The 23,537-nt window shown below is 60.8% G+C and overlaps 1 protein-coding gene across 1 annotated transcript in view; it reads right to left on the bottom strand.

The window, feature by feature from the left end:
- POLR2A (RNA polymerase II subunit A) overlaps positions 1–23,537 on the bottom strand; it is a 42,974-nt gene that overhangs the window by 15,225 nt on the left and 4,212 nt on the right. The window contains exons 4-17 of the mRNA XM_084501856.1: positions 22,828–23,001; positions 20,306–20,587; positions 17,814–17,975; positions 14,209–14,429; positions 12,579–12,711; positions 11,606–11,730; positions 8,983–9,193; positions 6,550–6,759; positions 5,061–5,229; positions 4,705–4,799; positions 4,051–4,254; positions 2,933–3,155; positions 1,660–1,843; positions 253–424 (exon numbers count right to left, since the gene is read on the bottom strand). Coding sequence (XP_084357982.1) covers positions 253–424; positions 1,660–1,843; positions 2,933–3,155; positions 4,051–4,254; positions 4,705–4,799; positions 5,061–5,229; positions 6,550–6,759; positions 8,983–9,193; positions 11,606–11,730; positions 12,579–12,711; positions 14,209–14,429; positions 17,814–17,975; positions 20,306–20,587; positions 22,828–23,001 — 2,565 coding nt within the window. The remainder of the gene's footprint in view (positions 1–252; positions 425–1,659; positions 1,844–2,932; positions 3,156–4,050; positions 4,255–4,704; positions 4,800–5,060; positions 5,230–6,549; positions 6,760–8,982; positions 9,194–11,605; positions 11,731–12,578; positions 12,712–14,208; positions 14,430–17,813; positions 17,976–20,305; positions 20,588–22,827; positions 23,002–23,537) is intronic.

Raw genomic sequence — 23,537 nt, 5'->3', positions numbered from 1 at the left:
CCCCTTATCCCAAAATAAGAGGGTGCTGGCTCCTCCGTGCCCCTAAAACACACAGATTGTGCCCAAAAAGGGGCGAGCACCCTAAAACGGGTGCTTAAAGTGCACTGAAAGGTTCATAGCCTGTGGCTGCACCCCCAAAAAGGGGACGAGGAGCAGGGGCAGCACCCCAAAACCCCCAAAAAGGAGCAGTGGCAGGGCTGGGGGGCCATGTGGGGTGCCGTGGGGCTGTGTAGGGTGCTGTGGGGTGCCGACCTTGCTGTCCCCCGTGGGGAAGATGACGCGCAGCACCTCGCGGTCCTCCCGCATCTTCTCGAACTCGCGCTCGAGCTCGTTCTGGATGTGTGCGTTGCTCAGGACCTCCTTGACCAGCTCCTCCTGCAGCGTGCGCCGCAGCGCCCGCTCGTTGGTGTAGTCGAACTTGAACCTGTGAGGGGACGGGGAGACCTCGGTGTGTGGGGTCACCCCCGCCACGGGGTCCTGAGCCAGGGAAGGAGAGGCTTGGGGACCCCAAAATGGGCCCAGTTCCAGGGAGGAGGAGATTTGAGACCCCAAAACGTGCCCAGCTCTGGGGAGGGGCAGCTTAGGGACCCCAGAATGGGCCCAGTTCCAGTGAGGAGCATCTTTGGCACCCCAAAATGTGTCCAGTGCCAAGAAGGGGCATCTTGGGGACCCCAAAACATGCCCTGCTCTGAGGAGGGGCAGCTTGGGAACCCCACAATGGGCCCAACTCTATGGAAGGGCAGATTTGGGACCCTAAAATATGCCCAAGGGGGTGAGACCCCAACGTGGTCCATCTCAGGGGAGGAACAGCAGCATTGGGAACCCAAAATGTGCCCCGTTCCAGGGAGGAGCATCTTGAGGACCCCAAAACAGACCCAACTGCAGGGAAGAAGAGATTTGGGGCCCCAAAACATGCCCTGCTCTGAGAATGAACAGCTTGGGAACCCCAAAATGGGCCCAACTTCAGGGAAGAGGATATTTGAGACCCCAAAATGTGCCCTTCTCAGGGGAAGGGCAGCTTGGAAACCCAAAAATGGGCACAGCTCAATGGAAGAGCAGCTTTGAGACCCCAAAACGTGCCCAGTTCCAGGGAAGAGCACCTTGGGGACCCCAAAACGGACCCAACTATGGGGAAGAAGAGATTTTGGACCCCAAAACGTGCCCTTCTCTGAGGAGGGGCAGCCTGGGAACCTCAAGGTGGACCCAGCTCTATGGAAGAGCAAATTTGGGACCCCAAAACGTGCCCAAGCAGCGGGATTTCTGTGGAGGAGCATCTTGGGAACCCCAAAACAGACCCAACTGCAGAGAAGAAGAGATTTGGGGCCCCAAAACATGCCCTGCTCTGAGGAAGAAGAGCTTAGGAACCTTACAGTTGGCCCAACTCCAAGAAGGAGGAGATTTGAGACCCCAAAATGTGCTCAACTCTAGGGAAGGGCAAATTTGGGACCCCAAAATGTGCCCTTCTCTGGGAAGGGGCAGCTTAGGAACCCCAGAATGGGCCCAGCTCTACAGAAGAGCAAATTTGGGACCCCAAAATGTGCCCAAGCAGCGGGATTTCTGCGGAGGAGCATCTTGGGGACCCCAAAACAGACCCAAAACTGCAGCGAGGAGGGGATTTGGGACCCCAGAAGGTGGGGTGGGGTGTGTGGGGGGGCTCACTTTTTCTCGAAGGCCTTGTTGGAGGGTTTGAGGGTGGCGAGGTTCTGGAACTCGACGCTCTCCCCGGCCAGCCCGTCCTCGCCGTAGCGCAGCTGCACCACCTGGTTGATGGAGTTGCGCACGGTGGCGTCGTACTTCACCATCACCGACTCCATCGACTTGATCAGGCGCCGCTGGATGTACCCTGGGGGGGGCAGGGGGCACCGTCAGGCGTGGGGGGGCCAGGGGGAGGGCTTGGGGGTCCCTGAGGGGCGTCTGAAGAGGGTTTGGGGGCATCCTGAGGAGTTTGGGGGTCCCTGGAGGACATCTGGGGAGGGCTGAGGGGTCTCTGAGGGGCAGCTGGGTAAGCTTGGGGCTCCTGGGGGACTTGAGGGGTCTCTGGAGAACATCTGAGGAAGAGTTTGGGGGTCCCTGATGTATATCTGGGGAAGGCTTAGTGAGGGTGTTGGGGGACTTTTGGGGTCCATGAAGATCTGGGGAGGGGTTGGGGGTCCCTAAGGGACTTCATGAGTCCCTCAAGAACATCTGGGGAGGACTGGGGGTTTCCCGAGTAGAGTTTGGGGGTCTCTGAAGGACATCTGGGGAGGATTTGGGGTCCTGGGGTACTCTGATGGTCCCTGGAGGACACCTGGGGATTGTTTCAGGGTTTGAGGGACATCTGGGGATAGTTTGGGCTGCCCTAAGGGACTCTGGGGTCCCCTGGAAGACATCTGGGGATAGCTTGGATGGCCCTGAAAGAATTTGGGGATAGTTTGGGGGTCCTGGGGGACAGCTGGGGATAGTTTGTGCAGCCCTCAAGGACTCTGGTGTACCCTGGAGAATATATGGGGATACTTTGTGTGGCCCTGAAGGACTGTGAGGTCCCCTGGGGATAGTTTGAGGGGGCCTGAAGGATTCTGGGGTCCCCTGAAGGACATCTGGGGATTGTTTGAGGGTCCAAAGAGCACATCTGGGCATAGTTTGGGAGTCCTGCAGGACTCTGGGATCATCTGGGGGACATCTGGGGATTGTTTGAGGGTCCTGAGGGACATCTGGGGATTATTTGAGGGTCCTGGGAGACATCTGGGGATAGTTTGGGAGTCCTGAAGGACTTTGGGATCATTTGGGGATTATTTGAGGGTCCTGGGGGCCATCTGGGGATAGTTTGGGAGTCCTGCAGGACTTTGGGATCATCTGGGGGCCATCTGGGGATAGCTGGGTGGCCCCGAAGGATTTTGGGGTCCCCCGGGGGACCTGTGGGGAGGGCTCGGGGGCGTCCCGGGGGGGCACTGACCGGTCTCGGCCGTCTTGACGGCGGTGTCGATGAGCCCCTCGCGGCCGCCCATGGCGTGGAAGAAGAACTCTGTGGGGGTGAGGCCGGCCAGGTAGGAGTTCTCCACGAAGCCGCGGCTCTCGGGGCCGTAGTCGTCCTTGATGAAGTGGGGCAGCGTGCGGTGCTTGAAGCCGAAGGGGATGCGCTTGCCCTCCACGTTCTGCTGCCCCACCACCGCGATGACCTGCGGGGAGGGTGGGATCATTGGTGGGGGGTCCAAAACAAGAGCCCCCAGACCCCTCAGGCGCCTGGAGGGGTCCCAAAGGTAGCTGGGAGGTGTTCTCCTGGCACCCAGCACCATAAAGCTTCCCATGAAGACCCCACAGAGGTCCATAAAACCCCCTGAGGTCCGCAAAACCCCACTGACGTCCTCTTCACCTCCTCCAGACCCCACAGAAGCCCCCCGAGACCCTACAGAGCCCCCGCTTACCTGGGAAGCATTCATCTTGGAGCCCACCAACACCACCAGATCCCAAAAAGACCCCACAGAGGCACACAAAACCCCCCAGGAACCATCCCAACCCCCACTGAGATCCTCCTGACCACCTCCAGAGCCCCCAAAAGCCCCCTGAGAACCCACAGAGCCCCCACGTACCTTGGAAATCTTCATCTTGGTGCACACCAGCACCACAACCTCCCATAAAGACCCCATAAAGGCCCATAAAGCCCCATAGAGGTTCACAAAATCCCACTGAGAACCTCCTGACCACCTCCAGACCCCACAGAAGCCCCCCCAAGACCCCCACGTACCTTGGAAAACGTTGATCTTGGAGCTCTTGGTGCCCACCAGAACCACAGCATCCCATAAAGACCCCACAGAGGTGCCCAAACCCCCCAGGAACCATCCCAAACCCCACCGAGATCCTCCTGCCCACCTCCAGACCCCAAGAAGCCCCCCAAGACCTCATAAAACCCCAGCGTACCTTGGAAAACATTGATCTCAGAGCCCACCACCACTGCAGCCTCCCATAAAGACCCCAAAGAGGTTCATAAAACCCCACAGAGGTCCACAAAACCCCACTGAGATCCTCCTGCCCACCTCCAGACCCCACAAAAGCCCCCAGAAGCCCCCCCCGTACCTGGGAGATGTTGATCTTGGAGCCCTTGGCGCCCGACACCACCATGGACTTGAAGTTGTTGTACTCGGAGAGGGATTTCTGGGCGGAGGAGCCCGTCTTGTCGCGGGCGTCGTTGAGGATGCGGTTCACCTGGTTCTCGAAGGTTTGCCGCAGCGTGTTCCCCGGCGTGGGCTCCAGCTCGTTGTTGTGAGCCTTCTCGATCACCTGCGACCCCACAACGTCAGTGGGGCGCCCCAAAACCCTGGGGAGCGGCCCCCAAGACCCCAGGGAGCAGCTCCCGAAAACCCCGGGGAGCAGCCCCCCAAAACACCCCTAAAACCCTAGGAACTGGTCCGCAAAATGCCCAGGGAGCAGCCCCCAAAACGCTAGGGAGCAGCCCCAAAAATGGCCCTAAAACCCCAGGAACTGGTCCCCAAAATGCCCAGGGAGCAGCCCCAAAAATGCCCCCAAAGGCTCAGGGAGTGGTCCCCAAAACCCTGGGGATCAGCCCCCCAAAACACCCCCAAAACCCCAGGGGAGCCTCCCCAAATGCCCCGAAAGCCCCCCAAAAGGCCACCCTAAAGCCTCAGGGGCCACCCCAAAACCCCTGAGGGCCACCCTATAGCCCCAGGAGCCCCCCAAATCCCCAAGAGCCCCCCCCAAAATCCCCCCCACCTCGATGACATCCTGCTTGGCCTTCTTGATGGTGTTCTGGATGTCCTGGTACGTCTTCGCGTCCGCGATCGAGTCCCCGATGCCGATGGTGTGCCCTGGGGGTGGGACGGGGAAGGGGTCAGGGGGGGCGCTCCCCACCCCGTTGCACCCCCCCCTTAGCTCCCAACCCTATAAGGCCCCAAAACCCAAGACCCCAATACCAAGAAACGCGCCCAGCATCCCCTTAAGCCCCCCCAGCTCCCCAATTGCACCAGGAAACGCAGCTCTGAGGGGCTCCCCGCGCCCCCAGGACCCCGTTTTGGCCCCAAAATGGGGCCGGGCCCCCCCCGCGCCCCCAAACCCTGTGCCCCACGGACCCTCGATGAGCAGCCAGTTGTTGATGACGGTCTGGATGTTGCTGTAGAAGAGGCGGGTGGTGTCGTGGCCCATCTCCAGGTAGGAGATGTGCACCAGCGAGCCGGCCGACGTGCCCAGGGACTTCTTGCACAGGATGCCCATGATCAGCTCCCCGTTCTCCACGATCACCTGCAAATAGGGCGGGGGGCTTCAGGGGGGGATCCGCAACCCCCCCAGCACCCGGCACACACCCAAGGGTGCCCCCGGGTTTCCTCGCAAAGCCCTCAGGATCTCTTCATCCGCTCGGTGCTTCCACGCTGAAACCCTGCAGCTCCTCAGAGCCACCCCAAAAGCCCCCCAGACCTTCCCCATGTCCCCCCAACCACCCCAAAATCCCCCAGGCTGTTCCCATGTCCCCACAACCATCCCCACAACAACCCTAAAGCACCCCAAAGCCCCCCAGGACCACCCCCACGTCCCCACAGCAGCCCCAGAGCCGCTTCAAACCCCACAGACTGTCCCCACAGCCACCCCAAAAGCCCCCAAAGCCCCCCAAGACCATTCCCATGCCCCACAACCACCCCAAAGCCACCCTATCCATCCCCACATTCCCCCAAACACCCCCGAGACCATTCCTGCATCCCCCCAACAACCCCTAGAGCCACCCTAAACCCCCCAGACCACCCTCATATTCCCCCAAACACCCCAAATCCCCCCAAACCGTCCCCACCTCCCACCCAGTCCCCCTACAGCACCCAGCACCCACCCCAGTCTCGTACCCACAACCCCACAGAAGCCCCCTGCTCCTTCCACCCACCCCAAAAACACCCCCAGACTCCCCCCAGGGCCTCTCCCAAACCCTTCAGCTCCCCCCCAACCCCCCTCCCCGAGCACCCAAGGGTGCCCCCAGGCGCCCACCTTGGTGTCCCCAAAACCCCTGCTCCTTCCACCCATCCCAAAAACCCCCCAAAACCCCAGAAACACCCCCCAGATCCTCTCCAACCCCCCTCAGCTCCCCCCCAACCCCCTCCCCTAGCACCCAAGGGTGCCCCCAAGCACCCACAGCCTGGTGTCCTCTGCTTTCACTCACCCCAAACCCACCCTCAAACCCACCTCCAAAACCCCCCTAAGCCCCCCCAGATCCTCTCCAACCCCCCTCAGCTCCCCCCCAACCCCCTCCCCGAGCACCCAAGGGTGCCCCCAGCCCTACCTTGGTGTCCCCAAAACCCCTGCTCCTTCCACCCACCCCAAAACCATCCCCAAACCACCCCAAAACCCCACAAAACCCCCCCAGAGCCTCTCCAACCCCCCTCAGCTCCCCCCCAACCCCCTCCCCGAGCACCCAAGGGTGCCCCCAGCCCTACCTTGGTGTCCCCAAAACCCCTGCTCCTTCCACCCATCCCAAAACCACCCCAAAACCCCACAAAACCCCCCCAGAGCCTCTCCAACCCCCCTCAGCTCCCCCCCAACCCCTTCCCCGAGCACCCAAGGGTGCCCCCAGGCGCCCACCTTGGTGTCCCCGGGGGAGATGTGCTTGTAGGGCCCGCTGTCCTCGTCGTCGGGGTGGGTGCTGTGGGTGCGGATGCAGTTGATGTGGCCGGGGATGATGAGGGAGAAGATTTGCTTCCCCGTCCACAGCGGCCGGGGCTTGAGGATGGCGGGCTGCGGCACCTTCCCGTCCCACGTCGACAGGAACATCAGCAGGTTCATCACCTCGCCCTGCGGGGAAAAAAAAAACCCTCAGCGGCCCCAAAAGGCACCCCGACACCCCCACGGGGCAGCACCCCCCGCTAGGACCCTGGCGGAGTGGTGGTGGGGCGGCCTCAAGTGTTTGTATGGGGCTGGGATGCCCCAAATGTACCCCAAATCCTACCTGCCACTACACAAAGATGTTCCTCAAATGCCATAAATACATCCTACACATCTGGGATGCCCCAAAAGTACCCTAAATCCTACTTGCCACTACACAAAGGTGCTCCCAAAATGCCCTAAATATATCCTACAGGTCAGGGATGCCCCTAAAGTACCCTAAATCCTACCTGCCACAACACAAAGATGCTCCCCAAATGCCCTAAATACATCCTACACATCTGGGATGCCCCAAAAGCACCCCAAATCCTACCTGCCATAACAAAATGTGGTCCCAAAATGCCCTAAATACATCCTATTGGTCAGGGATGTCCCCCAAATCCTACCTGCCACAACACAAAGGTGCTCCCAAAACGCCCTAAATACATCCTGCAGGTCAAGGATGCACCACAAGCACCCCAAATCCTTTCTGCCATACCCAAACATGGTCCCCAAATGCCCTAAATACATCCTAGAGGTCAGGGATGCCCCCAAAGCACTCCAAATCCTACTTGCCACAACACAAAGGTGCTCCCCAAATGTCCTAAATACATCCTGCAGGTCAGGCATGCCCCCAAAGCACCCCAAATCTTACCTGCCATAACCAAACGTGGTCCCAAAATGCCCTAAATACATCCTACAGAGTTGGGATGCCCCCAAAGCACCCCAAATCCTACCTGCTATAGCTAAATGTGTTCCCAGAATGCCCTAAATACATCCTACAGATCTGGGATGCTCCCCAACAACCCCAAATCCTACCTGCCACTACACAAAGATGTTCCCCAAATGCCATAAATACATCCTAGAGGTCAGGGATGCCCCCAAAGCACCCCAAATCCTTTCTGCCACAGCCAAATGCAGTCCCAAAAAGCCCTAAATACATCCTACAGATCTGGGATGCCCCAAAAGCACCCCAAATCCTACCTGCTATAGCTAAACGTGTTCCCAAAATGCCCTAAATACATCCTACAGATCTGGGATGCTCCCCAACAACCCCAAATCCTACCTGCCACAACACGAAGGTGCTCCCAAAATGCCCTTAATTCATCCTAGAGGTCAGGGATGCCCCAAAAGCACCCCAAATCCTTTCTGCCATAGCCAAATGTGGTCCCAAAATGTCCTGAATTCACCTTACGGGTCTGAAGTGCCACCAAAATACCCTAAATACTTCCTGTCATATCCCAAAATTATCCCCTATCTATCCCAAAGCCTCCCCCACAGGTTAGGGATGCCCCAAAAGCACCCCAAATCCTACCTGCCACAACATAAACACGTTGGGTTGTTGGGCCCCATAGCCTCAAGTGCCACCCTAAAGCCTCAGGGGCACTGAGGGTCACCTCAAAGTCCCCAAGGGCCACCCTGAAGCCCCCAGCAACTATCCCAAAACCCCTGAGGGCCACCCTATAGTCTCAGGGGCCACCCCAAAACCCCTAAGGGCTACCTCAAAGCCCTTGGAAGCTACCCTAAAGCCTCAGGGCCCATCCCAAATTCCTTGGAAGCTACCCTAAAGCCTCAGGGGGTACTGAGGGCCACCCCAAAACCACCGAGAGCCACCCCAAAGCCCTTGGAAGCTACCCTAAGGCCTCAGCAGGTACCAAGGGCCACCCCAAAACCCCTGGGGGATACCCCAAAGCCCTTAGATGCTACCCTAAAGCCTCAGGGGGTACTGAGGGCCACCCCAAAACCCCCGAAAGCCACCCCAAAGCCCTTGGAAGCTACCCTAAAGCCTCAGGGGGTACCGAGGGCCATCCGAAACCCTCCAGAGGCCACCCCAAAACCCGTGAGGGCTACCTCAAAGCCCTCAGAATCTACCCTAAAGCCTCAGGGGGTACTGAGGGCCATCCCAAATCCTGCGAGGGCCACCCCAAATGCCCTGAGGGCCACCCCAAATCCCTCGGAAGCTACCCTAAAGCCTCAGCGGGTACCGAGAGCCATCTGAAATCCACCAGGGGCCACCCCAAATCCCCTGAGGGCTACCTCAAAGCCCTTAGATGCTACCCTAAAGCCTCAGCGGGTACCGAGGGCCACCCCAAATCCCCCGAGGACCACCCCAAATGCCCCGAGGACCACCCCAAGCCCCCCCGGGGTGCTCACGCGCTCGAGGAAGACGTCGCGCTTGGTGAACTTGCGGACGGCGGTGAGCGTGTCCTGCACGATGCCCATGACGGGGCGGTTGGACTGCGGGGTGACGATCATGCGGGGCACCATGGCCAGCTCCTGGATCTCCGCCCGCGTCTCCAGCGACTGCGGCAGGTGCAGGTTCATCTCGTCCCCGTCAAAGTCCGCGTTGTACGGGGTGGTGACGCTGCGGGGGAAAGGGGACGAAGCTGGGGGGCGCCGGGGTAGCCTTGGGGATGCGTCGCGGGGGGGGTTTGGGGGCGTTAAAGTGGTTTTAGGGATGCTGGGGACACGTCACGGGGGGGTTTGGGGGCATAGGGACAAGTGTGGGGACATTGGGGCTGCTTTGAGGACACTGGGGATATGTCACAGGGTGGGTTTGGGGGCATGGGGACAGGTTTGGGGACGTTAAAGTAGTTTTAAGGACACTAGGGACACGTCACGGGGTGGATTTGGGGGCATAGGGACAGGTGTGGGGATGTTAAAGTAGTTTTAGGGACACTGGGGACCTGTCACAGGGTGGGTTTGGGGGCATGGGGACAGGTTTGGGGACACTGGGGATACACCACGGGGTAGGTTTGGGGGCATGGGGACAGGTTTGGGGACATTGGGACTGCTTTGAGGACACTGGGGATATGTCACAGGGTGGGTTTGGGGGCATGGGGACAGGTTTGGGGACATTGGAGCAGAGTTAGGGAACACTAGGGATACATCACAGGGTGGGTTTGGGGGCCCTAGGACACGTCTAGGGACCTGTCACAGGGTGGATTTGGGGGCATGGGGACAGGTTTGGGGACGTTAGTAGTTTTAGGGACACTGGGGACCTGTCACAGGGTGGGTTTGGGGGCATGGGGACACATCTGGGGACATTGGAGCAGCTTTGGGGACACTGGGGACCTGTAACAGGGGGAGTTTGGGTGCACAGGAACAAGTTTGGGGACGTTGGGACAGTTTTAGGGACACTGGGGACGTGTCACAGGGTGAGTTTGGGGACATTACAGCAAGTTTGGGGACACCAGGGAACTGCCACAAGGTAGGTTTGGGGAAACAGAGACATGTTTGGGGACATTGGGGCAGTTTTAGGCACACTGGGGACGTGTCACAAGATGGGTTTGGGGCACAGGGACAACTTTGGGGACACCAGGGACCTGTCACACGGTGGGTTTGGGGGCACAGGAACGCATTTGGGGACATTGGAACATGTCACAGGGTGGATTTGGGGGCATGGGGACAAGTTTGGGGGCATTGGGGCAGTGTTAGGGACACTGGGGACCTGTCACAAGGTGGATTTAGGGACACAAGGACAGCTTTGGGGACACTGGGGACCTGTCAGAGGGTGGTTTTGGGGACATTGGGATTAGGTTTGGGGCACGTCGCAGGGCAGGTTTGGTGGCACTGGGACAAGTTTGGGACATTCAAAGAGGTTCAGGGACACTGAATTCCCATCACGTGGCACATTTGGGGACAGCAGGACAAGTTTAGGACATTCAAACAGGTTTAGGGCCGCTGGAGACCTGTCACAGGGCAGGTCTGGGGACACTGGAGCAGGTTTGGGGACACTGGGTACCCATCACGGGGCACTTTTGGGGTCACTGGGACCAGTTTGGGGACACCAGGAACCTGTTGTGGAGCTGGTCTGGGGACACTGGGACAGGTCTGGGGACATTACAACCGGTCAGGGAGCAGGTTTGGGGACATGGGATAGGACATCGGCCATATAGCAGGTTTGGGGACACCAGGAACCCGTCACTGGGCAGGTTTGGGGACATGGTGACAATTTAGGGACACTGCATACCTACCGTGCAGCAGGTCTGGGGACACCGGGACAGGTTTGGGGTCACAGGGCCATTTTGGGGCTTCAGAGCCATTTTTGGGGGAGTTTTGGGGCTGTTTGGGGGGAGTTGTGGGGTCATTTAGTGGTTTTGAGGCTGTTTTGGGATCACGGGGCCGTTTTGGGAGGAGTTGTGGGGTCATTTCAGGGTTTTGGGGTCATAGGACCATTTTTGGGGGAGTTGTAGGAGCCATTTTGGGGCTGCAGGGCCATTTTTGGGGGAGCTGTGGCGTCATTTTAGGGTTTTGGGGAGGTTTTGGGGTCACGAAGCCATTTTGGGGCTGCGGGGCCATTTTGGGGGGAGTTGTGCTGTCATTTGGGGGTTTCGGCACTGTTTTGGGGTCACAGGGCCACTTTTGGGGGAGTTGTGGGGCCATTTTGGGGTATTGGAGCTGTTGTGGGGTCATGGAGCCATTTTTGGGGGGAGTTGTGGGGTCATTTTGTGCTTTTGGGGCTGTTTTGGGGCTACAGGGCCACTTTTGGGGGAGTTGTGGGGTCATTCTGGGGTTTTGGAGCTGTTTTGGGATCATGGAGCCATTTTGGGCCTGCAGGGCCATTTTTGGGGATTTTGGGGCCATTTTTGGGGTCGTTGTGGGGGCATTTTGTGCTTTTGGGGCCGTTTTGGTGCTGCAGGGCCATTTTTGGAGGGGTTGTGGGGTCATTTTAGGGTTTCGGGGTCATGGAGCCATTTTGGGCCTGCAGGGCCATTTTGGGGGATTTTGGGGCCATTTTGGGGGTCGTTTTGAGGCTTTGGGGCCGTTTGTGTACCTGAGGTTGAGGCGGAAGGTGGACCAGGGCAGGATGCGCACGCGGTGCCCCATCATGGACATCTTGTGCAGCGTGGGCTGCCGGTTGAAGATGACGATGTCCCCGTCACACATGTGCCGCTCCACCTGGGGACACAGCCCGCGTCACCCCAAAAACCCCAAACCGGGAGGGTTCCCCCTAAAACTGGGGGCTCCCCAGTAAAACCGCTGCGTTTTGACACCCAAAATCCCACCGCTACACCCCAAACGCTCACCGCTCCTCAGGAAACCCCAAAACCAGGGATTCCCCGAACCCAAAGCTCAAACCCAAAAATTGATCCCTAAAACCCAGAGCTCTCTGGAACCCCTAAACCTCAATGTTTTTCCCCAAATTCCTGCAATCCTTCAAAAACCCCAAAGTGAAGGGACCGGCCCTACAGCAGAAGGACCAACCCCGACCACACGAAGCTCCCCCCACACCCCAAACCCAACGCTCCCCTCCAAACCCCACCATCATTAAAACCCCCCAAATTGGCTCCCGGACCCCAAAAGCCCCCGGGGCTCTCTGCAAACCCCAAAGGGGGACCAAAACTGGGGGGCTCCCCCTAAAACCACTGCCTTTCAACACCCCAAACCCCATTACACCACCCCAAACGCTCACCACTTCTCAGGAAACCCCAAAGCAGGGACTCCCCAAACCCAAAGCTCCCCCCATGAACCCAAGGACCAAGCCCTAAATTTCAGACCTCCGTGAAACCCCTGAAACCCAACGTTTCTCCCCAAATCCCCCCGTTCCTTTCAAAACCCCAAAACGATGGAACTGGCCCTACAACACAAAGACCGACCCCGACCACACAAAGCTCCCCCCACACCCCAAACCCCCCGCTCCCCTCCAAACCCCACCACCTTTAGAACCCCCAAAACCGGCTCCCGGCCCCCCCCCAAATCCCCTGGGGCTCCCCCAAACCCCGCAGCGGGTTTTGGGGCCGTGGCACCTTGTAGCCGGTCTGCAGGTGCAGGTCGCTGGGTTTGGGGTGGAAGCGCAGGTCGATGCGGTCCCCGTTGTCCCTAATGATGTACTTGGCCCCCGGGTACTGGCTGTTCCCCCGCCGCACCAGCTCCTGCAGCCTGGGGGGGGGCACCGGGGGGTCCCCAAGTGTCCCCACACGGCCCCGTGTCCCCACACATCCCCCCGGATCCCCCCTACAACCCCCACGTCCCATAAACGACCCCCATGTCCCCCCCGCTCCATCCCTGTCCCCGCACACCCCCAGATGTCCCCACGTCCCCCCCATGCTCCCATGTCCCATTTGTGCCCCCCCAGTGTTCCCTTTTCCCCCAACCCTCTTCCCCCTTATGCCCCGTGTCCCCCCCACCCCCAAAAGCATCCCTGCCCCCATACACGTCCCCCCAATGTCCCCTGCCCCCAATACGTCCCCCACATGTGCCCCCTGCCCCCGTCCCCCCTTGTCTCCCCTTACGTCTTCCCTCCATACACCCCCCATGTCCCCCTGTCCCCCCACATCCCCCATGTCCCCCATATCTGCCCCATGTCCCCCCCATGTCACTCCCTGTCCCCCATATGCCCCCCCACATCCCCCATGTGCCCCCTGTCCCCCCATGTCCCACCCCTTGTCCTCATCCCCCCCAAACACTCCCGTCCCACACACCTCCCCCATACATCCCCCAACGCGTCCTCTGTGCCCCTCATGTCCCCCCCATGCCCCACTATGTCCCCTTTGTCTCCCCTTACGTCCTCCCCATGTCCCCCATACCCATATACCCCCCATGTCCCCATTCCGCCACATCCCCTATATGTCCCCCTGTCCCCCATATGTCCCCCCCACATGCCAGTCCCATCCCTTGTCCCTGTCCCCAACAAACACTCCCATCCCATACACCTCCCCCATACGTCCCCCAACGTGCCCCCCATGCCCCTCTGTCTCCCCTTATGTCCTCCCCATGTCCCCCATGTCCCCCATATGTCCCCACATCCCCCTATGTGCTCCCCTGCCCCCCTTATGTCCCCCCCCATGTCCCATGTCCCATCCCTTGTCCCCATTCCCCATAAACATTCCCATCCCATACACCCCCCCCCGTACCGGTCGATGTTGAAGGGGGTGACAATCTCAGCGAAGGTCACCTCCCCCATACATCCCCCAACGTGTCCCCCGTGCCCCCCATGTCCCCCCAATGCATCCCCTGTGCCCCCCACATCCCCCCCATGCCCCCCCCATGCCCCCTGTGCCCCCCCCATGTCCCCCCCATACCAGTTGATGTTGAAGGGGGTGACAATCTCAGCAAAGGTCACCTCCCCCATACATCCCCCAACGTGTCCCCCGTGCCCCCAATGCATCCCCTGTGCCCCCCCATGGCCCCCCCATGTCCCCCGTGCCCCCCCCGTACCGGTCGATGTTGAAGGGGGCGACGATCTCGGCGAAGGTCACCTCCCCCAACGTGTCCCCTGTGCCCCCCACGTCCCCCCCCATGCCCCCCACGTCCCCCAATGCATCCCCCGTGCCCCCCACGTCCCCCAATGCATCCCCCGTGCCCCCCACATCCCCCCCACGCCCCCTGTGTCCCCCCCCACGTCCCCCCCACGTCCCCCCGTGCCCCCCCCCGTACCGGTCGATGTTGAAGGGGGTGACGATCTCGGCGAAGGTCATGTTGGCGGCGATGGAGCGGGGGACGCCCACCTGGTCGATGGCCAGGTTGGGGTCGGGGGTGATGACGGTGCGCGCCGAGAAGTCCACGCGCTTGCCCATCAGGTTGCCCCGCACGCGGCCCTCCTTGCCCTTCAGCCGCTGCTTCAGCGACTTCAGCGGCCGCCCCGACTTCTGCATCGCCTGGGGGGGCAACGGGGAGGGGTGGGGGGTCAGGGGGCCGCAAGGGGGGGCTGGGTGCCCAACGGGGACCAGCAGGGGTCACGTAAAGGTGGTCCCGGGGGCTCCTTGGCTGCCACGGTGGCCAAATTGAGGGGTTGGTGGCCACGTGGGGGGGACAGTGGCCACATCAGGGGGTTGGTGGCCACCTGGGGGGGGGTCACAGGGCTGATGGGGGTCACGGAGACCCCCAAGGGACCCCCAGGGGTCAGGTGGGGCGGCCACAGTGGTCACAGCAGGGGGGTGGTGGCCACCTTGGAGGGGGGGCTGTGGCCACATCAGGGGGTTGGTGGCCATGTGGGGGGTTCAGTGGCCACATGGGGGGCATTGGTGGCCATCTGAGGGGGGGTCCTGGACACCCCCAGGGGTCACACAAGGTGGCCCCAGTGGCTCCTTGGTGGCCAAATTGAGGGGTTGGTGGCCACGTGGGGGGGACAGTGGCCACATCAGGGGGGTTGGTAGCCACATGGGGGGGTCACAGGGCTGATGGGGGTCACAGAGCCCCCACAAGGGACCTCCAGGGGTCAGGTGGGGTGGTCCCAGGGGCTCCTTGGCTGCCACGGTGGCCAAATTGAGGGGTTGGTGGCCACGTGGGGGGGGGCTGTGGCCAGATGGGGGGGTCACAGGGCTGATGGGGGTCACGGAGACCCCCAAGGGACCTCCAGGGGTCGCATGGGGTGGTCCTGGGGGCTCCTTGGCTGCCACGGTGGCCAAATTGAGGGGTTGGTGGCCACCTGGGGGAGGTCAGTGGCCACATGGGGGGGTCACAGGGCTGATGGGGGTCACAAAGAACCCCAAGGGACCCCCAGGGGTCAGGCAAGGTGGTCCCAGGGGCTCCCTGGCTGCCATGGTGGCCAAATTGAGGGGTTGGTGGCCACGTTGGGGGGACAGTGGCCACATCAGGGGCTTGGTGGCCACATGGGGGGGGGTCCTGGACACCCTCAGAGACGCCCCAGAGGTCACACAGGGCGGCCCCAGTGGCTCTTTGTCTGCCATGGTGACCACATCAGGGGGTTGGTGGCCACCTGGGGAAGGTCAGTGGCCACATCAGGGAAACAGTGGCCACATGGGGAGCATTGGTGGCCACCTTGGGGTGGGGTCACGGACACCCCCAGGGGTCACACAGGGCAGCCCCAGTGGCTCCTTGTCCTCCACAGTGGCCACACAGGGGGGCTGGTGGCCATGTGGAGGGAACAGTGGCCACATGGAGGGGTTGGTGGCTACCTGGGGGGTCTGTGGCCACCATGGGGTAGGGTCACTTACACCCCCAGGGGTCATCCAGGTCAGCCCAGGTGGCTCCTTGGCTGCCATGGTGGCCACCTGGGAGAGGTCAGTGGCCAGATGGGGGGGGGTCAGAGGCCTGATGGGGGTCCCAGAGCCTCCCAAGGGACCCCCAGGGGTCAGGTGGGGTGGCCACAGTTGTCACAGCAAGGGGGTGGTAGCCATGCAGGGGGGATCTCGTGGCCACATCAGGGGGTTGGTGGCCATGTGGGGGGTTCAATGGTCACATGGGGGGCATTGGTGGCCATCTGAGGGGGGGTCCTGGACACCCCCAGGGGTCATACAAGGTGGCCCCGGTGGCTCCTTGGCTGCCACGGTGGCCAAATTGAGGGGTTGGTGGCCACGTGGGGGGGGACAGTGGCCACATGGAGGGGTTGGTGGCCACCTGGGGGAGGTCTGTGTCCACATCAGGGGGTTGGTGGCCATGTAAGGTGGGACAGTGGCCATGTGCAGGGTTCAATGGTCATATGGGGGGCATTGGTAGCCACCTGGGGGGGGGTCCTGGGCCTGCCTGGGGTCCTGGACACCCTCAGGAACCCCCTGAGGTCACACAGGGCAGCCCTGGTGGCTCCTTGTCTGCCACGGTGGCCACATCAGGGGGTTGGTGGCCACCTGGGGGGGGTCTGTGGCCACACTGGGGAGCATTGGTGGCCACCTTGGGGTGGGGTCATGGACACACCCAGGGTCCCCCAGGGGTCACACAGGGCAGCCCCGGTGGCTCCTTCTCCTCCAAAGTGGCCACACAGGAGGGTTGGTGGCCATGTGGGGGGTTCAGTGGTCTCATGGGGGGCGCTGGTGGCCACCTGGGGGGTGTCCTGAACCTGCCTGGGGTCCTGGACACCCCCAGGGACACCACAGTGGTCATGTGGGGTGGCCCCCGTGGCTCACTGTCTGCCACAGTGGCCACACCAGGGGGTTGGTGGCCATATGGGAGGGGGTCCTGGACACCCTCAGGGACCCTCAGAGGTCACACAGGGTGTCCCCATTTGCTCCTTGTCCACCATGGTGGCCACACAGGGGGGTGGTGGCCATGTGGGGGGGGACAGTGGCCACATGGAGGAGCTCAGTGGCCACAAGGTCATTGACCTGCCTGGGTGTCCTGGATGCCCCCAGAGACCCCATGGTGGTCCTGCGGGACAGCCCCTGTGGCTCCTCGTCCACCATGGTGGCCACATCAGGGGCTTGGTGGCCACATGGGGGGGGTCCTGGGGGTCCTCAGAGATCCCCAGAGGTCACACAGGGCAGCCCCAGTGGCTCTTTGTCTGACACGGTGGCCACACAGGAGGGTTGGTGGCCATGTGGCGGGTTCAGTGGTCACATGGGGGGCACTGGTGGCCACCTGGGGGGGTGTCCTGAACCTGCCTGGGGTCCTGGACTACCTCAGGAACCCCCAGTGGTCACAACAGGGTGGTCCCGGGGGCTCCTTGTCCACCATGGTGGCCACAGCAGGGGGTTGGTGGCCACATCGGGGGGGGACAGTGACCACCTTGGGGGAGGTCACAGGGCTGCCTGGGGTCCTGGACACCCCCAGGGGTCACGTGGGGCAGCCCTGGTGGCTCCTTGTCTGCCACGGTGGCCACATCAGGGGGTTGGTGGCCACGTGCGGGGCTTGGTGGCCAGATGGAGGAGGTCAGTGGCCACATGGGGGAGTCATGAGGCTGCCTGGGGTCCTGGACACCCCCAGGGACCTCCAGTGGTCACAACGGGGTGGCCCCAGTGGCTCCTTGTCTGCCACGGTGGCCACACAGGGGGGTTGGTGGCCATCTGGGGGGGGGGTCAGGGACCTGCCCCACACCCCCAGAACCCCCCTTGGCAGCTCCTTGCCCACTATGGTAGCCACTTGGGGGGGATCACTGGCCACATGGGGGGGGTTGGTAGCCTGTCCCACAACCCCACGATGGGCTCAGGGACCTACCCCCCACCCCAAACCCCCCCCCGTGCCCCCCAGCGCAGCCCATCCAACTCACTACCCACCACGGTGGCCACATCGGGGGCTCAGTAGCCACGTGGGGGGCTCGAGGACCTGGCCCCACACCCCGTAACCCCCCCGGGACCCCCCCCACTCACGCGGGGCAGCCCGGGCAGCTCGTTGTCCACCATGGTGGCCACGTGGAACTGCAGCAGTTTGACGTCCTCGGCGATGACGTGCGCGGCCGCCCCGTTCTGCTCGTTGCGCCGCAGCTGGTTGTTGATCTTGACGATGTCGGCCAGCTTGTGCGTCAGGTCGTCCTGCGGGATGGGATGGGATGGGATTGGGGGGGTCAGCGCCACCCCCCGACCCCAAAACCGGGCTGTGCCACCGGCCATAAAAACGTAGGGAACCCCAAACCGACCCCGAACGCGCGTCGCGCCAGCCCAATCCCGAACTGGGTGTTCCCCATCACACAGTCCCCAACCCCAAAGCCCCGACCCCAAAGCATCCACACCAAGCCCCTCACCCCAAAACGCCCCAAATCCCAAAACTGCCCCAACCCCAAAACAGCAGTATTCCCCCAGCCCCAAACACACCATAACCCCAAATCCCTCAACCCGAGCCCCAACCCCCAAAGTCCCCAACCCCAAAGCCCCAACCCCAAAACCTCCACCCCAAGCCCCTCAGCCCCAAAACACCCCAAAGCTGGTAACCCCCAACCCCAAACGCCCCCAACCCCAAACCAGCCCCAAGCCCTAAACACTGGCACTCCCACAGCCCCAAACACACCATAACCCCAAATTCCTCAACCCAAGCCCCAAACTCTCCAACATCCAACCCCCCAAAGCAAGCCCCCCACCCCACAGTCCCTGACCCCAAAGCCCCGACCCCAAAGCCTCCACCCCAAGCCCCTCACTCCCAAAACGCCCCAATGCTGGCACCCCCCAACCCCAAACAACCCCAACCCCAAAACAGCCCCAAGCCCTAAACACTGGTATTCCCCCAGCCCCAAACACACCATAACCCCAAATCCCACCACCCTAGCCCCAAACCCCAAAACCCTCAACCCCAAAAACCCCAAACCAAGCCCCCCACCCCACAGTCCCTGACCCCAAAACCCCGAGCCCCCAACACCTCCCAACCCCAACACAGCCTTGAACATCCTGAACCCCAAAATGCTCCCCATTGCCCTTGACCCCAAAACCCCCAACTCTAAGTAAGCCCCAAAGCTCCCAAATCCCAAAGAACCCCCAACCCCCAGACCACCACCACACCTGGCTGTGGGCCAAGCCCTGCATGACAGCGGGGTGGCAAAGAAGCCTTCCCCCAATCCCAAACTGGCCCTAAACATCCCAAACCCCAAAACGCCCCTGACCCCAAAAGCCTCACCCCAGAACTCCCAACCTAAGCCCTCTAACCCCAAAACCTTCACCCCAAACCCCCAGCCCACCTGGTTGTGCACCAAGCCCTGCATGACTACAGCAAGGGGTGGCACAGAAACCCAGAACCCAACCCCAAACTGCAACCCTAACCCCAAACTGGCCCCAAATGTATTGGGCCCCAAAACACCCCTGGCCCCAAAACCCCAACCCCCAGCCCACCTGGTTGTGTGCTGAGCCCTGCATGACGATGGCAGGGTGCACGGCGAGGGGGGGCACAGAACCTCACCCCCCAACCCCAAATTGCGACCCTAACCCCAAACTGGCCTGGAACATCCTGAACCCCAAAATGCCCCTGACCCCAAAACCTCCACCCCCAACCCCAACCCTACCTGGTTGCGTGCTGAGCCCTGCATGACTACAGCAGGGCGCATGGTGAGGGGTGGCACGGAAGCCCAACCCCAAACTGGCCCTGAGCATATTGAACCCCAAAGCCCCTCTGACCCCAGAACCCCCACCCCAAAACATCTCTGACCCCAAACCCTGCCCCCAAATCCCACCTGGTTGCGGGCTGAGCCCTGCATGACGACGGCGGGGCGCACGGCGAGGGGGGGGGCACAGAACCTCACCCCCCAACCCCAAATTGCGACCCTAACCCCAAACTGGCCCTGAACATCCTGAACCCCAAAGCCCCCCTGACCCCAAAAGCCTCATCCCTGCCCCCAAACCCACCTGGTTGCGCGCCGAGCCCTGCATGACGACAGCGGGGCGCACGGTGAGGGGTGACATGGAAGTCCAACCCCAAAGTGGCCCGGAACATCCTGAACCCCCAAATGCCCCTGACCCTAGAACCCCCACCCCAAAACCCTGCCCCCAAAGCCCCACCTGGTTGCGGGCCGAGCCCTGCATGACAGTGGGGTGCATGCCGAGGGGTGGCACAGAACCTCACCCCCCAACCCCAAATTGCGACCCCAACCCCAAACCAGCCTTGAATGTATTGAACCCCAAAGCCCCCCTGACCCCAGAACCCCCACCCCAAAGCCCCCTGACCCCAAAAGCCTCAGCCCAAAGCCCCCCTGCCCCCAAAACCTCCACCCCCAACCCCAACCCGGTTGTGGGTCAAGCCTTGCACGATGACAGCAGGGTGCATAGAAGCACAGCCCCAACCCAAAAGTGGCCTGGAACATCCTGAACCCCCAAACACCCCTGACCCCAAAAGCCTCACCCCAAAGCCCCCCTGCCCCCAAACCCTGCCCCCAAAGCCCCACCTGGTTGCGGGCCGAGCCCTGCATGACGACGGCGGGGCGCACGGCGAGGGGGGGCACGGGCAGCACGGTGCAGACCATCCACTCGGGCCGGGCGAACTTGGGGTCCATGCCCAGCACGAAGCACTCCTCGTCCGACACGCGCTTCAGCACCTCGTGCACGCGCTCGGGGCTCAGCAGGATCTTCTTCTCCTGAGAGTCCTCGTTGACGTGCTTCCACTCCGCGTACAGCTCCAGCCCCGAGCGCCGGATCCGCGGCTGGTACCGACCGCAGCCACCGTGGCCCTGCGGGGACGGCACGGGGGTAAGGGGGGAGGAAGGGGGGAGACAGGAGGGTTAATGGGGTAAATGGGGGGAGAAAAGGGGATAACGGGGGGGTTAATGGGGAGACAGGGGGGAGAAAAGGGGATAACGGGGGGGTTAATGGGGTAAATGGGGGGAGAAAAGGGGACAACGGGGGGGTTAATGGGGTAAATGGGGGGAGAAAAGGGGACAACGGGGGGTTAATGGGGTAAATGGGGGGAGAAAAGGGGACAACGGGGGGGTTAATGGGGTAAATGGGGGGAGAAAAGGGGATGACGGGGGGGTTAATGGGGAGACAGGGGGGAGACAGGGGGGAGACAGGGGGGTTAATGGGGAAATGGGGGGATAAAAGGGGGTAACGGGGGGAGAAAGGGGGGAAATGGGGAGTAACAGGGGGAAATGGGGGGGAACAGGGGGATAAAAGGGGGAATGGGGGGTAACAGGGGGTAATGGGAGAAAGTAAGGGGTTAATGGGGGAATCGGGGGAGTAATGGAGGGATTAATGGGGTAAATGGGGGAATAAAGGGGGAGTGAATGGGAGAAATGGAGGGATAAAAGGGGAAATGGGGGACAAAGGGCGATAACAGGGGAGTGAATGGGGAAATGGGGGGAGAAAGGTAGGGGTTAATGGGGGAAATGGGAGGAGAAAGGGGGGAAATGGGGGAAAAAGGGGGGTTAATGGGGGGTAACGGGGAGAAATGGGGGATAAAGGGGGAAATGGGGGGAGAAAGGGGGTAACGGGGGGTTAATGGGGAAATGGGGGGGGATGAGGGCATAAAGGGGGGAAATGGGGGAAAAGGGAGGGGATTAATGGGGGAAATGGGGGGAGAAAGGGGGAGTGAATGGGGGAAATGGGAGGATAAAGGGGGAAAAGGGGGCAAATGGAGGGGGTAATGGGGGAAATGGGGGGTAGCAAGGGCAATGGGGGATAAAGGGGGGAAATGGGGGGTAATGAGGGGGTAATGGGAGAAAGTAAGGGGTTAATGGGGGATAAACGGAAGGGTTAATGGGGAAATGATGGGGAAACGGGAAATGAGGGGATAAAGTGGGGTAAAGGGGGAAATCAGGGGAAAGGGAGGGGTTAATAGGGGAAATGGGGGGGTAATGAGAGTATAAAGGGGGAAAGGGAGGGGTTAATGGGGAAATGGGGGGAGAAAGGGGGCACATGACAGTGAATGGGGGTTAACAGGGGGTAAAGAGGGTACAGGAGGATTAATGGGGGAACTGGGAAGCAAAAGGGGATCAAAAGGGGTACAAGGGGGCTAATGGGGGGATAAACTGGGCACGGGAGTTAATGGGGGAATAAAGGGGGCTGTGGGGAATAAAGGGAGCACAGGCAGCTAATGGGGAAAAATGGGGGGTTAATGGGGGCAGTGGGGAGTTAACGAGAGGGTGAGGGGTACAGGGTGGGTAATGGGGTAAGGAGGAGCCTAACTGGTGGCATAACAGAGTCCAGGGGATTTAATGGGGGGCAATGGGAAGAGGGGGCAGTAACGGGGTACAGCAGGGGGTTGGGAGGGTTAACGGGGGTGATAATGGGGTACGGGGGGTTAATGGGGGCAGTAACAGGGATAGAAGAGCTGGGAGGTGCTTATGGGGTCTCATGGGGGTGGATAACAGAGGAGAGATGATAACGGGGTGCAGGGAGGTTAATGGGGGCAGAAAAGGGCAGTAATGGGGTACGGGAGGGGTATAGGGTGGGCGGTGAGAGCAGTTATGGGGTATGGGGCATTAATGGGGGGCAACAAGGAGGTGAGGGCAGTAACGGGGGCAGTAATAGGGAAAAGAGAGCGCTAATGGGGACGTGGGAGCATTAATGGGGTGATAATGGGGAGATGAGAGCAGTGACAGGGTACGGGGACGTTAACGGGGTGCTAACTGGGAAACGAGGGTGATCCCGGGGGTACAGGGACACTAATAGGGACATTAATGGGGTGAGGAGGGCACTAACAGGCACCATGGCATTATGGGGACATTAAAAGGAACATTTGGGACCTGTGGACTTCCATGGTGACACAGGGGCAGCGGGGTCCCATTAAGACCTTAATGGGGAACCTTAACGAGGTCTTAATGGGGAAACTGGGGCATTATTGCACTCCCAGCATTTTTGGCCCCAAAATATGAAGTAATACAAATATGGGCGTTAATATGGACATTAACGGGGGTGTTAACAGCCCCCACAGGGCAGGGGGACGTTATGGGGGTCCCGGGGGGGTCCCCACCTTCTCCTTGGTCAGGTCCTCGTCGCCCTCGGGCTGCTCGACCCCGAATTTGTGGTCCATCTCCTCGCCGCCCTCGCAGATGTTCTTCCCCTTGCACAGGTCGTAGACGTGCGTCAGCCGCTTCTTGGGCTGCCCCTTCGACTTGCCCAGGATGTCCTTGATTTTGGGGTTGTTCTGCCAGAAAACGGCACCGGGGTCATCAAGGGGGGGGCTGGGGGGAAACAAAATGAACCCACACCCCCCCCCCCGCTGCCTCCCTTCGGTTTGGGGTTAGGGTTTGGGGTCGAGGAGGAGATGGAGCCCAGGTGACGGCTCCAGGATTTTGGAAATTCCAGGATTTCTGCTCCAAAATACTCAAAAAAACCAGGATTTTAACCCCCCAAAATTCCAGGATATCTTCCTCAATATTCTAGGATTTCCACCCCAAGAACCTCAGGATTTCACCCCCAAAATTTCAGGATTTGCTCCCAAATTCCAGGATTCCCTCCCCAAACTCCAGAGTTTGCTCCTAAGCCCTAAAACCAAAGTATTTTGCCCCCAAAACTCCACAATTTGCCCCTCAAATTCCAGGATTCACCCCTCAAAATCCCAGGATCTGCCCCCAACTTCCAAGATATCACCCTCAAAATCTCAGGATTCCCCCCCCAAAAAATCCCAAGGTTTACCCCCCAAAATCCCAGGATTTTGTCCCAGAAATCCAAGTTATCCCC

Source organism: Aythya ferina (genome assembly GCF_964211825.1).
Source record: "Aythya ferina genome assembly, chromosome: 34".
NCBI lineage: Eukaryota > Metazoa > Chordata > Aves > Anseriformes > Anatidae > Aythya > Aythya ferina.
The sequence above is the reverse complement of the archived record's forward strand: the minus strand, read 5'-3'. Positions and strand labels throughout refer to the sequence as shown.